Source organism: Dichotomopilus funicola (assembly GCF_033296635.1).
Source record: "Dichotomopilus funicola strain CBS 141.50 unplaced genomic scaffold C8A04scaffold_19, whole genome shotgun sequence".
Classification (NCBI taxonomy): domain Eukaryota; kingdom Fungi; phylum Ascomycota; class Sordariomycetes; order Sordariales; family Chaetomiaceae; genus Dichotomopilus; species Dichotomopilus funicola.
In genome coordinates this window covers 173,109-188,153 of record NW_026944040.1, presented here as the reverse complement: position 1 = coordinate 188,153, position 15,045 = coordinate 173,109, and the positions used below count along the sequence as shown (strand labels likewise).

Genomic DNA, 15,045 nt, shown 5'->3' with positions numbered 1-15,045 from the left:
TTTATCGTACAAGCTAAAACCATAGTACAACTCGGTCTTTTCCGAGGGCAGGTGGGCGTCTACCCGGCTGCAACTCAAGTTCAGAGGTTAAACTTTGTAGCGATTTTGATCCCTTCAGCCAGGCTCGCTACCCCCGCGTCGATAGCGTACCCTTTCGCTTCGAACTTGACGCACTCATCCCACAGGTCGGCTAGCGGCACACGAAACACCTCGATGAACTCGTCCTCCTTCGGTTTGGGCTTCGGATCCTTGTTCTCGACCCGATCCATGTCCAACGTGACATGTACCATGCGCAGGTTCGTGTTGCAGAAACCGGGGTCTAGAAAACAGTTAGGAGGGGTAGGAAAGTGTGGGCTCATTTCGCAACACATACCGTTGAACATGACGGGCGATATGTCCTCGACCTTGGCAACGTACCCCGTTTCTTCCTCGAGTTCGCGGATCGCGGCCTGCTCGGGAGTCTCGCCCTCATCTACCAGGCCAGCAGGTAGTTCGATGACCACTCGTTCTAGGGCCGGGCGGTACTGCTTCTGCAGAACAACCTCCGGACCTGCACGCGCGATTAGTTCTAAGATCTTGAGATAGGTGGTCGTGACACCTACGATTATCGTTTTCGACGATAGCTACGACGCTCACGCCGTCAATATCGCAACCCTCAGGCCGCGTAACGCGCTCGGCCGACTCCCATGTCCGGATGTTGCCGTTGGGGTCTTTATATTCTTTCCTATATTTTTTGTTAGACCCTTCTTGCGATACCCTCGACGTGAGGAATATGTTATGATGGTGCTTACTCCACCACTCTAATCCAGTCCCCCTGGCCAATAATCTGGACATAATTCTCACGGTTAGCGTCTTTGTTTATCACGATATTTTACCATCGTGTTATTTATTACCGGGTGAGACTTACGAGCGGCTTCGTGGGTATGACTTCAACGACGGTTTCGGTCGTGGCAGCAGGCATAGTTACGGTCGTAAAACGCATCCCGATTTTCCGTGTGGAATTCCAATGGAGGTGTCACGATCGAAGTCGTTCGGACGATTTTGTAGCGAAGGTCGATCAAAGGCCGGGCCAGGGCCGGAAGGTACCCGGCGCCTCGATTCAGTGGACGCGGAAGGACCCACAAAGCCGGCCGGCGTCTCGTCTCCGGCCCATCACAGGACCTCCCGCAGTGGGCCGCCGGGCGGTCATCCAGTAATACTAACGGCTCAGAACACATTCAGGTCGCCAGCTCATCACAAGGCGAAGCTGTGCGTGAGCTGGCCTGTCTCCCGCAGCTAGTCAGAGGCTAGCGTTTCCCAACAAAATCCACACATTGGCTTACATCTTTGGATGGCTTGCCTTTCACTGAGAACGTGCACGAGGACCACTTCGAATCATGCGACCAGTGGGACGGAACTCAGGAAATGCTTCGAGCCCGAGAACCCGAGCAACATGAGCTGGAAATCGGGAGCGGCCCCCACTCGTGAACGGTGCTTCCGGTTTGGGACAAAGGTCCCCGCAGCTTCTCAACACCATGAACGACGCATCGCAAACTAGTTTCCGCGTTATCCCCCGCTCTTATCAATTTTTATCAGCCTTATGACTAGACAAGTTGAGGCCATCAGGTACCTGACTTGCCGTCGGTGCTTTTCCAATCGGAGAAAGCGGCGGCTTAGCTGTCGCACAAACAACCGCCAGACCCTTTGGATTTGCTTTCGAGCCGTTCCCCATGGCTGCGTCCGGCCCTTGCGTCTCGTTGTGTTTGCCCACGGCGTCAAGCGCCGCCAGGCGACATGCGGTTTGCCTTTGTAGAAGAGTGATTTCGGTAGCTTGCATTGCCTCGGGCACGATTGTGTCGTCTGATCTGATCTGATCTGATCCCGTCTCGTCTGATCTCGTTGGGCTGCCCTTGCACCCGGAAAATAGGTCCCTGAATATCGAATCCATTGACGCGCACAGCGCATTGCGTTGTCTTTTGAAGATGCAGAAGGGTGGGTGTCGTGGGGTTGCATCCAACGCAGTGGAGGACGTGTCGTCCCACGTCACCAGCCCTGCATTCGCATCTGACTGTGCCCGTACGCTGTTCCTAATTATTGCGTCGTTTTTTTCCGCAGGGCTGTCGAACTGTGCCGTGGAAAAGCTTCCATGCGCTGCAGGTTGCATTGGGAAGCCAAAACTTGAAACAGCGAAGATGCCCGAGCTCTCTTGGTGCCTTTTTTCCGGTGGAGTTGAGGTCCGGGCCTGCCTTTCTCGGCGTTGACGCCTTTTCTCATAAATCTGAGCCAGACCGCAGCACGATCCTTAGCGGCGCAACGCAAGCTTTTGTTCAATTCTGGAATAGTTCCTGCCAAGACGTGTCCCCCCCATGACGCGTTCTCTTATCGCTCGGCTTTACAACTTGAAGTTCTCACGCTTGTCATTCCTTTTCTCTTCTCCTAGTCTTCAATTGATTTTGTCTTTTTATCTCTAATAAATAATATTTTTGCGCCTTCGCCCTTCGTGAACGAGGTGATACATCACTCATTGTTTGCTGTCGACCTCAGATAGGCACGAAGTACGAAGAGCGCTGTTCTTTCCTTCCTTCGGGACAGCGGCCCACCATGCCCGCCGTCGATCGCATCGACACCTCTTCGGAGCGCACCCCGCTACTGGCCGGGACACCAACCCCTACTATATCATCGCGCTCACCATCCCCGGGCAACCCGATCACGGTATCGTCAACTAGTGAAACCCTCGCCGGGGAAGGTTACAACGACAATGATCCCACCTTATCCCCATCGGCCGCGGCCGCCTCGCAGCTCCGCGCCCTCCTCCGCCCGCGCGTGATCATCGTCTCCTTGTTCCTGATCTTCCTTCTCGAAATCGTCATCGGCGTCTCCGTTCCGCCCATAAACGCCATCATGGAAAGCATCATCTGTCGCCAGGTGCACCCGGATCTCTTTCCCTCACCTGGCCAGGGCCACCCTCCCGTCGTCGAACCCGCCATCCCTACCCTCCCCGACATATTTTCTGTCGTTTTACCGGGGGGAGGCCTTCACCGGATCCGGCACTTTGCTGGCGGGGTTGTGCTCGTGGACGACCCAGCGTGCAAGGCGCCTGGTGTGCAGGGGTACTTGGCCATGCTGCGTGGGTGGCAGAGCACATTTGAGTCCATTGTGGGGTTGATCGTTACGGTGCCGTATGGGATCTTGTCGGATCGTTGGGGTCGACGGGGAGTGATGGCGTTGTCGATGGCGGGGATTGTGGCGAGTTATGCGTTTATGTATTTGGTTTGTGAGTGCCGGCCTTCTTCTTGTTGATTAAAGAGGCGCTGGAATGAATACTAACAACGGAAATAGTCTACTTTGAGGATATCATCCCGCTGTGGGTGTCGCTACTCTCCGCGGCGTTCCAACTGTAGGTTCCCCCCTGATGCCTTTACAGAACACAGAGAAATAGTCACTAACCCCCAAGCTAGGTTCGGCGGTGGTGGTACTGTCCTCGTGGCGATGATCTACACCATGCTCGCCGACGTTATCCCTTCGGAGGAGCGCGCCGTTGTCTTCTTCCGAATCACCTCCGTTTTCCTCGGCTCGCAAATGATCGCTGGCCCCATCGGTGGCGCCCTGCTGGACTGGTCCCCGTGGCTTCCGCTGCTTCTTTCCCTCTTTGCGGGTGTCCTCTGCAACGTCCTCATCCTTGCGTACCCCGAGACCGTCCACGTCCACGCCCGGAAACGGACCGGACAGGAGGAGGACGAAGAGGCTCGTGACGGTTATGAGAACTGGGCCAAGACACTCCGCGCTCGAATCGCCAGCCTTTGGAAGAAAGCTGGCGAAGGTGCCATGGAAGCATGGGATTTTATCGTCACTAACCAGAGCGTGGCGTTTATGCTGATAGCGCTCACCTTCCTCGTTTTGGGCCGCTATGTCAGCGAGCTGCTTCTGCAGTACGCGACGGACCGCTACGGCTGGAGCTGGAGCAAGGCGTCTCTGGTACTGACCGTCCGCAACGGCGGCAGTTTATTCACTTTGCTGGTTGTGCTACCCGCCGTGAGCTGGTTCTGTATCCAACGCCTTGGAATGGACAGCGTGTCCAAAGACCTGTGGCTGGCGCGGTGGTCCGGAATTCTCTACATCATCGGCAGCCTGATAATTGCGTGTGCGGTCAACGGCACGCTGTTCTCGGTTGGTCTGGCGTGGTATGCCCTCGGCTCTGGCATGCTTGCCATGCTCCGGTCTCTGGTTAATGCGGTGGTTGAGGAGCACCATGTTGGTATCCTCAACTCGCTGATCGGCTTTACGGAGGTGTTGGGCATGACGTTCGCTGGCCCCGCGTTGGCGGAGAGTCTGAGCATCGGTTTGGAGCGTGGTGGCGCCTGGGTTGGACTGCCATTTTTTCTCTCGGCGGTTTTGTTTACGATATCGACGGTTGTTGTGTGGGTCTTCAGGTTGCCGCAGAATAAACGGGGTCTAGTGGGGGAGGTTGCGGTGTAGTTGGATATTAATGACAGCATTGGTGGTCGGGCGGGCACAGGTGGACAAAAATGGCGGGTTGGGGTGGCGGTTACTATGATTTCACGGGCTTGGTTTTGCATGATTTTGGAGTTCGCGGATGGAGGGAGCTAGCGGATAGATACCCTTAAGAGGTTCGTAGACGGCGCCTCAAAGCATATCGGTTCCCACCAAGCATCTCGCAGCTACCGCGTGACCTCTTTTCCGGTAAGATTTACAGTACACCGAGGTTTCGAGCCTTGCTGTGTTGTTTTTAAGGGTTTTACGAACGCTCGTCACTCCTCACTACAAGCAAGACCGGACAAACAAGCAGAAACAAGACTAAACCAAGAGTGCAACATTTGCTGATTGGTACGCAAACCGCAAGGGATACGGAATGCGGTCCTGTATAACTAAAGCAAACTAGTGTACATTAGAGATTTGAAGGTTCGACATTCCCAGAAACGATGCACGCATGTAACGTTATGTGTCCATTCGAGATCAAGGTCGGTAGGTGAGTGCATCAGCACGTGTTGAAAACGTGCCATTTCCCCAGTCTGCAAGGCGTTACAGGAGGATCGTCGACATCAACGATAAGGATGCGACTGGTGCCTCTTTTGGACGGTTGCCCCGCTGAGATCTGAAGTGGAGTGTGGAAGATTCAACGAACGCGCGAGGTGGGAAAACAAAAATGAAACAGAAAAGTGCTGACCGGGATTGTTAGCCTTGTCCCACTTTTCCTGCGAACTCCATTTCCCGCACTTGGGACGCACGGGACGCTAGTGCCCAATCGGGATTAGACCAGGAACACCCGTGGAGTGCCCCTGAATTGAATGGCGCACTGATTGTGCTGAAGATGCCACTCTTTCCTCTTTGGGCTCAACTACGAAGCTCTTGCTCACTCGGAAGGAAACGAAACAAATTTCTGCGGGGTCCCGATGCCGACGGACACACACATTCCTATTTTCCCTGACGGGAGACTAGACTCGGGTTTCAAACGGGGACCGAAAAGTCAAACATAACCGGCAAACAGATCACGGAGGAAGTCTCATGAGACTCTTCCACATCACAAATCCCATGTCTTGAAAGAGCGGGAAAAGATCTCGCGGGGCACGCCTGGGACCCTTGTCGTCGCTGCGCGCCGAACGCTAGCGGGGAACGGCGCGAATCATATCCACAAGAACGCGGGCTCCAACTCCAGGGTTCTCCGCCAGAAAAGGATACGAGCGCTGCTTCCCATTTTGAGAGCTCTTCAACGTTTCCCCCCTCCCGTCCCCTCTCTCTTTTCCCACTCAGAGGCTCCGGGGGGCTTTATCACCATTGCCACTAGCTATCAATCACGCGGCGCGGAGCCTTCTCTTGGGCTTGTCTTGCACCGTCATTCGTTTCTTGTCACTCCCTCGGGCCACACGACTGTGCCGCCCCCCTGTCGATCTTTTTTCTTTGTTGTCTTCGTTTTCTCCGGCTGGTTCGCTGCTTCGAATTGGTTGTGGGATGGAATCTTCCTAGTCTTCACCCAACCAATTGACGAAATAAGACGGCGATAGCGCTCTCGCGTCCAAACATCTACATCGAAGACCCCATTTGGGAACCGGCGCCGTGAAAAAGGGCTGAAGAGGCGCTTTTGATTCGGGGTTTGTCCATCTCACGAACCCCTGCTCGTCGAGGAACCCGCCGAACCATCGAACCGTCGGGCATCAAGAGTTCGGAGATGGCTTGGCTGGCTCGGAGCGGTTGAGAAAACACCACGACAAACTCGTCTGTTCATTTCATTCTCGCCGAGGAAACCAAAACCCCGAGTAAATGTCGGTGATGCCAAACGTGTTCGCCTTCTGCCGCAGGCCTTGTATTGACTCAATCCTGCAGTTAATGTTTTAATTCTTAAACCTAAACCAACAGTCACTCGTTTACTATCAATCCAAAATGGTTTCGTTTTTTGGCCTCAGGGTCGGGGGCAAGAAAAAGTGAGTTATCCCGTCGTGCCGACTCACAAGAAGGCAAAATGCCAACCATTGTTATTGCAGGAAGCCGGAGACCAAGCCCGTTGAGGAGGAGGAGCAGCCACACCAGCGGAACGTTCGAGCAGATGGTCAATTCCTGGCCAACAATGTCACCAGTCCGAAAGGCGGCATTGGGGGGAGTCTCCGCGTCGCTCCACGAGCCGGTACGCCCCAGCCGGTCCGCAGTTCCACCATGCCGTACGATGGCAAAGATAGCCAAAGTCATGCCGCCGCCAGCATGTTCGACTTGTCCTCCCCGGGCTCTACCAGATCTGGGAGCTCTGCTGGCGGCCTAAAGCTGCATGCTTCGGAGATGAACATGCGGACGCGATTCGGCAACAACAATGGATCCGTCACGAGCTTGGTCAGCCCGTCATCGGCGGGATTTGGCGCGCGATTCGGGGCAAATAATGGGTCGTCAACTAGTCTTGCGAGCCCAAAGTCCGGATTTGGGTCACGGCCGGGCACATCAGGCGGGAGGGCGAAGCCATGGGTGAATCCATTGGATATTCACTTTGCGAATAAGGCATCATCTGGGCCCCCGACGCCCATGTCACCGCTTATCGACTCTGTTCAGTTGCCGCCTACGCCGATTACGGATGCTGCTGAGACGGGGTCAGTGTTTGGTGAAGAGGCCGATGACATGGTGGATGCTATTTTGGCCTCGGTGAAAAAGCGGGAGCAGGAAGAAAAGGAGGCGAAGAAAAGGGAGAAGGAACTTGAAAAGCAGCGAGAAACTGCCCGCTTGGATATGGAGAGACTGGAGAGGCAGAAGTCGACGGAGAGCACTCTCACGGCAAGGCGACCCTCGGCCCCGCACTCGCCGCTGGAGCTACAACAATCCTTCGAGGATCTCGGCCTGCCGGGCCCAGCATTCAGGAGGGAAACAAACTCCCGGCCGACGAGTCGCAACGGGCCCCCGCAATCATCATGCCTTCATCAAGGCCCCCCACCCACCGGTCCGCCGACACAGTGTTTACCCCAACCACCCGGCCAAGGACCACCGCGACAAGGGCCCCTTGGTCCTGCTCCGAGGTCTGGTACCCCTCAGCTCCGGTCCAAAGGTTCGTGTCCTGGTGGTTTGGCATCGGGCGGACCATCTTATTCTCAAGGCCCTGGCTCGTCAGGCACCCCCGAGAAGGTTTTCAAGCCTTACCGCCCCCCTCCTCTTGAGAGCTCTGGCGCTCTCGGCCCACTCCCGGATGCCCTTCGCTCCCCCAGTCCTCCCGTTAACAACTCCAGCGCGGTCCGCTCACAGAGCCCCGCCATTCGGAGTCCTGGGGTCCAAAACCCGACGTCCCTTGAACAGCGTGGCGCGCTATTCAACACAGGCCCAGAGGGGCCTGGTAGCAGACGAGGCACACCCAAACCAGAAAATCAGGGGCTAGGACAGCCGCTTATATCCTCCTTAACATCACCGTCCAATGTAACCACACCTGCAGGTTCTGTTCGGAGGTTGTCTGTTGATGACGAGCCAATTGGAGACCTCCCGCGGCCAGTGATCAAGAACGTGGTTGCCAAGCGCGATACTTTAGCACATAGCACACACCGACAACAAAGCCTGTCGATGAGGATCGAGGAGCTGGAAAAGACACTCCTTACCGCCCAGGTGGCCGCAGCTTCGTCCAAGAAGGGACGTCAATCGGTAATGAACCGAGTCAGCACCGGGAGCAGCGTCTACACGGACGGGGTCCAGTCTGAGGATGAAGATGACGATGGACCGATCCTGTCTATCCAGCCTACGCCGCTTCGCATCGCGTCGCCGCCTATAATCTCCTCCCCACCACCTGCCGCTCCAGCCCTGAGCCACAGCCGGCCACAAAGCCCCATGCGCGGGCCCCCTCGACGAGGTCCGCTTCCCCGAAGACCAGGTCTCGAGGAATACGGCGTTGCAGGCGGCCGGGTTGGCGGTAGCCGCGACGGGACACCGACGCCGGGATTGAGAAGTGCTAGCGCAGACAACTACAGTTCCCATAGTTCCCCCGTTTCGAGGACCAACACGCCGCAACTACGCCAGGGTATTAGCGTAGGTCCAGGTCCCGGCCCAGCCTTCAAGCGAGACGTCAGTCAGCCTAGCCCGGCGCCGACGCTGGATACCACGTTTGAGCGGCCGCGCCCGAGCCCATCCATCAACACGGGGTTCAACTTTGACTTTGGCCCTGCGCCGAGTGTCATTGGGCCTCCTACACCAGACTCGACGAACTGGTCCTTGGTCTCGCCGGCCGGGAACGACGGAGCAAGCCACGCAACCGCGTCATCGATTGCCTCTGCAGTCACTGCCACATCAACGGCTCCATCCACCACCTCCCACAGAACTTCGGACCAGCCCCCACGGGGTAAAACCCCTCCTACCGAGCCCTCACAATCTCTCTCCCCTACAACAAAATTCACGCGCGCCAACGTTCCCGCCCCTCTCAATCTCAAATTCAACTTCTCCTTCGACGCACCCTCGCGCGACCCGAGCCTCAGCCTCGGCTCACCCGTCGGGTCCGGTCCAACCACAGGGATGTGGACGCCCCCAATCCGCTCCATGCCCTCTGCTCCCTGGACAGCGGACGGCCGGCCTTCTACATCTGGCGGACCGTCTACTTCCGCCGGAGGAGCCAGGAAAAGCGGTGGACTCGCGGCCTCGCCGACTTTCTTGACGCCCAGATTTCCTGACACCGACCTGCCCCGCGAGAGGGATAGTGTACACGGGCAAGGTGTCGGTCTCGGCCTTCATCCTAATGATGCCTATGTTAATGGCGAAGGGGGTGATGATGACGATCCTGCGGCGTTTATGGGGATTGGCATGGCCCGGGGACCGAGTATTCGGGACGTGAGGCGGCCGAAGCCAGCTGGGAATGGTGGGCATTACGCCGGCGATGGTGGGAGAAAAACGAGTGGGAAGGGGAAGGCTGGGATGGTGGATTCTTTTGGGACTGGGTTTATCTGATTGAGCATTCGTTCAGCCTTTTTTTTTTTACTATTTTCTTGTTGTATTTTTGTATTCGGTTCTTTTCTTGGGTTGGGCAGTTTCGTTTGGCTTCTGTGCTTGTCCCGGTTTCTGTTTCCGTTCTGCCTTGTTTTCTCGATTCCACCTGCATATACCGGACTAGGGAGTGCCTGATACCATCGTATTTTACTTTGTCGTTTACTGTGTCTTTTCGTTTCTCTCTATACCCCATCTACAAAAACTGTTTGATGTATTCCCTTGAGTCGCTTCTTTTTCCTTTCTTGCATACACGCCGCACACAACCATGGATAGACTTCTTTTTTTAGTAAAGTACTTGATTGGGAATGGAGAATGATGCATTCACCGCCTCACATGCTATTGCGCTAAAACAAAGTATTTGACACGGCAGCCTTAACCTCCCTTGTGAAAATAACGGCCTCACTAATACATTTCCTACATGCATCCCATTCCGTAGATTTTCTTCCTTCACTCGGACCCATCCTCCCACACAACCCCGTCATCTCACCCCAAAAAACTCCTCACCTGCCCCCCAACCCCATTCACATCCAGCAAAAACGTATCATGCCCAAACAAACTCTGCACCTCGCTCAACTCATGGTGCTCCACCTGCTTGTTGCCCGCCTGCCGCAGCGCCTCGGCCACTTCACGCTGCTGCCACGCCGGGAAGAGGATATCGCTCGCCACGCCGAGGACGAGAACCGGGTGGTTACGCAGGGTCTCTAGCCCTGCAACGAGGTCGGCGGGGGGTTGAGGCGTTTGTGGGTTCGAGGACTGATGCTGGGATCCCGGGGACGGGGATTCGTTGGAGAGGGCGGATGCTAGGGGGCTGCCGCCATTGGGGTCTGGTTTTTCTTCGTATGGTCTGTCCGGGAGGGTCAGGCTGCAGGTTGCGCCGTCTCCTGGGATGGGGGACGACTGGGAAGACGATGATGCTGCCAGACGCTCGGCGCGGCGGGTAGCGGTGGCCTGCTGGTTGGCGTGGCCGAGGTCGAACAGGTCCATCGCCTTGCTGACGTAGATCAGGCTGTTCGGGTCGTAGGTCAGACAGAACTTCTCGCCGGCGTGGTCGAGGTAGGTCTCGACGAGGAAATCGGGGCACAACGCAGGGGGCTTGGACCCATCGGCGCGCCGGCGACCAAACCGCTGTTCCCACTCCGGTCCGGAGCGGTACGTGATGGTTGCAATCTCGCGGGCGAGTTTCATTCCCACGTGGGGTGGCACCCGGCCGTAGTAGAACCCGCGGTTCCAGTTCGGGTCGTTGAGGATAGCGCGGCGCTGGACAAAGCGCATGGCGATGCTGTAGGGATGACTACGCGCGCAGGCCGAGATGGATACGATCCGCCCCACGCGCTCTGGAAACTCCACGCCGGCTGCTAACGACTGCATTCCGCCCATGCTGGACCCGACACTGGCGTACAGCTTGTCCACGCGCAGATGGTCCAGCAGACGGAACTGTGCCCGCACCATGTCCTGGATGGTTAGGATCGGGAACCGCGTGGCGTACCGCTGGCCGTCGAGCGGATCGATGCTCGATGGCCCCGTCGACCCGTAGCACCCGCCGATGACGTTGGTGCAGATGACGAAGTACTTGTCCGTATCCAGCGCCAGACCGGGGCCGATAAATTTCTCCCACCACCCCGGCTGGGGGTTTTCGGGCGTCGAGTGGGCGTGGGACGACGCGGAGAGACCGGTGTGTAGCAGGATAACGTTGGATCGGTCGGCGTTCATGGTGCCCCATGTCTCGTAGGCGATGTCGAACTCGTGTAGCTGGCCGCCGTGGTCGAGGAGGAGGGGCTCGCCGCGGGAGTGGTAGGTTTGGGTCGCGCCGACGGTGTAGGAGGGTTCGGGGCCGGACTTGTCGGATCGTGCGGAGGCTTGTTGGGCTTGCGCTTGGGCTTGTTGTTCGAGGTTGGCGGAGCGGGTTTCGAGGGCGTCGAGGCAGGGGAACTTGATGGCTGGGTTAGATGAGGCGGCCTCGCTGCGTTGGTGGGGTGAGGTGTGGAGGTAGCGGGCTGGTGGTTGTCGGGATGGGGGGGTTGTGGTGGTAGTTGTTGTAGTTGTTGTTGTCTTCGTCCTCAATATCAGAGGGCTTGCCCCGGTAGCAGCCACGGACAACCGTCGTATACTCGTCGGGGCCGCATTGTTAATAGGGCGTACGGACCCGGCGCTCTGGGCCTGCCATAGGGCTGTTGTAACCCGTCGAGACTTCATTATTGCGTAAGTATGTCAAGTCGAAAACCTTGTAAGACCGATGTTCACCCCAAGTTATTCTTTTCCCACTCAGTTTCGAAGTGGAGAGGTGAAAAGATGAGAAAGGAAAAATAAACTAAAAGTTCTGGTAAGCCTCCAATCCCTTTTTGTCCGCGACTCCCGAGCAATTGGTGATCTCGAGCAGAGATATTCCCCGTCCACGGCCCCGACAGCCGCTCGAGAGCCGTTACCGGCGCAGGGGTTCCTCGAATTCGTTCGTGCAGCACCGCAGATTTCCAATGCACCCCGCGGGATGGACCGATTTTGGCGGATTCGTCATTTCACGTGCCCCGTGGAGTGGCCGATAACATAAAAAATGTGGGTAATTGTCCGGCCCGATAACACACCGGGGTGTGAATGTAGTATAAAAAATGCGGGACATCCCTGTACCACTTTTTCAGGGCTCTGGGCCCAGGGCCGCGCGTGTGATGTCACCTGTGGTGACGAGGTACCCCACCTTCCGCGACTACCCTTCACCATCAGAGCTGAATCCGGGGATGGAACGCGAACAAGTCTAGCATTGAGTTTGTTGCATTTCTGCCCAAAGCATATGCCCAACTGTTTAGTATTTCAGGTTGTAAAGTCCCTGACTTAGATTTTCCCAATCTCCTTTCGAGTCTCCGCACGTATGCTGCCATCAGCAAATGTCCATTGACACCAAGCTCATTGCTACTGTGGCCGCTGCCAGCTTTGTCTGGTATTCATTCTCCTGGGCTGCAAAGAACTTAGCCCCAGGAACAAGCCTCACCAATCTTTCCAACAAGATGTCCTCCCCTTTCGAGCCAACCGTCGCCGATGTGCTTGTTGTGAAAGCGATGCTCGCCAAAGCCCTGCTGGCCACAAGCTCCAGGCTGCCCCCGGAAATTGTCGATGTCATTGTTGACTTGGCCGAGTATTGGCCTCACACCACCGCTGAACTCAACGACAGCACGATAATAGCCCGGGGGAACCAGCTGTCTGGCAGATCTAGTGGCGACGGCGAGAATGTGTTTCTTGTATGTACTTCCCACCGCACTTTCCGTGACTCAAAACGTAGCTGACAACCTTTCTTCCCGTCTAGCTTCGCTCCCCTCCACTGGGCCTCCACAGTTGGAAACGCGTATCTCAGGGGCTGAACCCATCACCCCCTCACAAGCGAGCTCCCAATCCTCGACCACCGGGAGACGAGTTCGCCCCCGGCGATTTCGAGGAGCTGACCGTCTCGCCGCTCACTCTCCTCGCTCACCCTTGTCGCCGCATCGTCTTCACCATCCGCAGCCATGACCAGGGCTGGGGTGGTGATATGGGGGCTCAAGACTCCTATAACAGCTCGTGGACGTGGTTTGAGGCTGGGTTGGAACGCTGGTGCAAGAATAGCCCGGCCGAGTCCACCCCGGCCACTTCAATAGCACAGGAAGACCAACAGAAATCTCCTCCGGATCAACAATCAGGAGATCCAAAAGAACAACAACCCCTCCCCATATCACTCGACAGCCTCTCGCTCAACAGCCTCTCGCTTGACACCCTCTGCACCGTCTTCCCCCCCATCGAATGGAGCTCCCAGCAAAACAAATACACCTTCCAACACCAACTCAACCCCCACGAGGACCTCAAAGTCCAATGCAACAGGGTCGCCATCCGCGAGACTCTCACTCATCGCGTGGTGTGGAGCCATACCGACGACATCCGTCCCGACCGGGATTCTGACGCTGAAGCAGTCACCAATCTAGCGACAGTCCAAGGTAGGGGCAAGGCCACTGGGGATGGGAAGTTTGTGCGGGACCTGAAGCTAGGGGATGTGGTTACTCTGTGGGCCAAGGCGCGGTTTCCGTCGTGGACTAATAACGTGGAGTCGGTGAAATTAGAAGTGTATTATGCGATTTAAGCGGGCGAGCGTTAGGGGTATATAGCGTTGGTGTTTGAGGACGTACTCTTGGGACATAAGCTCGCAACAACTGGGGACGAGAGTAATTAAAGGCGTTGGTTCATCGTGATCATGTTGAGTCTCCCAACTTGAAGGCCCAAACATTTTTATAATTACAGAGTGCCGGCTACTCGGCACCACCCTTCGGAAACACCCCCGGCCACTAGGTACCTAACGCCTTGAGCCATGTTCAAGTCGTAAACCACCCAACTAGCACAGAGTCAGGTGGTTCCTTACCCTACATTGGTACTTTAGCAGGTAGGCCGTATCCCGCTTCACCCGCCCCTTATTCGGTCTTTCCCTTCCTGAGACGCCACACTTCTCTTTATCAAGTCGACAACCCATTACACATCTACACACAAGGAAGGCACAGCCAGGAAGTCACAACCAGGAAGTCACAGCCAGGAAGGGGTAAGGAAGGGGGAATGCGTCTGTGCAAATTCCTATAAACCCCCTCCCCCGCCCCCTCTTCTCTTCTCTTTGCTTCTTCTGATCCCTTGCGCCGCTAATGCTGTCGAAGTTCCCAAGAAGAGGATGAAAAAGTGAGAAGCAAGGGTTAGGGTTGGGGTTAGGGTTTAGGGTTAAAATGCTTGTCGATTTGCCATGACAGGACCATCCTTTTCTGCCGCATGTACAAACTCGAGCAAGTTACTTTTTCGCAGCTTTAATGGATTCACATCTTATCCAAGTTTAACGGGGTCACAACAACTTTAGGTAGCATGACCACTCTAACATGGCCATTTTAACATGGTCACTTCAAGCATTGGGCCGGTTCAGCGTAAGAATGCAGGACACAGCTAGTTAGCATGATCACCCAAGCACGAAACAGTCAGAGCACAAAAATCACCCCCAAATGTAAAAATCCGATCCATTTTCTCACATCTTCCTACTCCATCCTCATAGACCGAGGATTCCTTCATAGACTGACAAAGCCCAACAGCCAGCAGCAAAGCAAGCAACTAGCAATCAACCCACAAGCCAAATCAACACCAACACCGAGCAAACAAGCAACAAGAGACATAGGTACGGTACATCTAGACAATTGCCCACCGGCCACCCCCACCACCTCCACTAACACCACTCCTCCCACTGTCACAACTGCCATCACTTTTAGCTTGGTTGTGGGTATTGTTCGCCATTGCTCAGTCTTTTCCACGATTTTTTTCTCTCGCTCTCCTTAGAAAAAGAAAAAACCACTGAGCCAAGCCCCCTGTTCCTATCCCACCCGGCAAACAAAGCAGCAGGGCCCTGAATTAATGAGCCTCTCGCTTCCGCTGCGTAACGAAATCCGAAGCCGAGTGATTCTCCCCACGCTATCCCATCCATGATGCATTGCATGTCCCTTGCTTGCCCAGTCCAGAAACGCCAGCCATGCTATCGTGTGTGTCTCTTTCCCCTATACCCCTTTCCCCGAATATCATCTCCATCTCTCACTGCTCGTCATCTGTGATTATTTTTTGTAATTTTTTCGCTTCATTTCATCC

General features: G+C 55.7%; 5 protein-coding genes across 5 annotated transcripts; 3 read left to right on the top strand and 2 right to left on the bottom strand.

Annotated features, from left to right (window-relative positions):
- Nucleotides 1-80: 80 nt before the first annotated feature.
- Nucleotides 81-961, bottom strand: C8A04DRAFT_27243 (NUDIX hydrolase domain-like protein; the record flags this gene model as incomplete). Its single annotated transcript, XM_062780234.1, has 5 exons — nt 81-319; nt 374-550; nt 603-724; nt 792-826; nt 908-961. 5 exons carry the CDS (start codon nt 959-961, stop codon nt 81-83), a joined length of 627 nt encoding a protein of 208 aa, XP_062638366.1.
- Nucleotides 962-2,580: 1,619 nt separating this feature from the next.
- C8A04DRAFT_36128 (major facilitator superfamily domain-containing protein) lies at nt 2,581-4,455 on the top strand (the record flags this gene model as incomplete). Its single annotated transcript, XM_062783412.1, has 3 exons — nt 2,581-3,253; nt 3,319-3,376; nt 3,438-4,455. The coding sequence occupies 3 exons, from the start codon at nt 2,581-2,583 to the stop codon at nt 4,453-4,455; spliced, it is 1,749 nt and encodes a 582-aa protein (XP_062638365.1).
- A 1,920-nt stretch (nt 4,456-6,375) lies between these two features.
- C8A04DRAFT_10998 (uncharacterized protein) lies at nt 6,376-9,387 on the top strand (the record flags this gene model as incomplete). Its single annotated transcript, XM_062776795.1, has 4 exons — nt 6,376-6,416; nt 6,477-8,724; nt 8,779-9,139; nt 9,203-9,387. The coding sequence occupies 4 exons, from the start codon at nt 6,376-6,378 to the stop codon at nt 9,385-9,387; spliced, it is 2,835 nt and encodes a 944-aa protein (XP_062638364.1).
- Nucleotides 9,388-9,909: 522 nt separating this feature from the next.
- Nucleotides 9,910-11,619, bottom strand: C8A04DRAFT_10972 (homoserine O-acetyltransferase; the record flags this gene model as incomplete). The annotated part of the gene is made up of 1 exon (XM_062776783.1): nt 9,910-11,619. The coding sequence occupies one exon, from the start codon at nt 11,617-11,619 to the stop codon at nt 9,910-9,912; it is 1,710 nt and encodes a 569-aa protein (XP_062638363.1).
- Nucleotides 11,620-12,302: 683 nt separating this feature from the next.
- Nucleotides 12,303-13,522, top strand: C8A04DRAFT_10967 (uncharacterized protein; the record flags this gene model as incomplete). Its single annotated transcript, XM_062776780.1, has 2 exons — nt 12,303-12,653; nt 12,719-13,522. 2 exons carry the CDS (start codon nt 12,303-12,305, stop codon nt 13,520-13,522), a joined length of 1,155 nt encoding a protein of 384 aa, XP_062638362.1.
- Nucleotides 13,523-15,045: the final 1,523 nt, after the last annotated feature.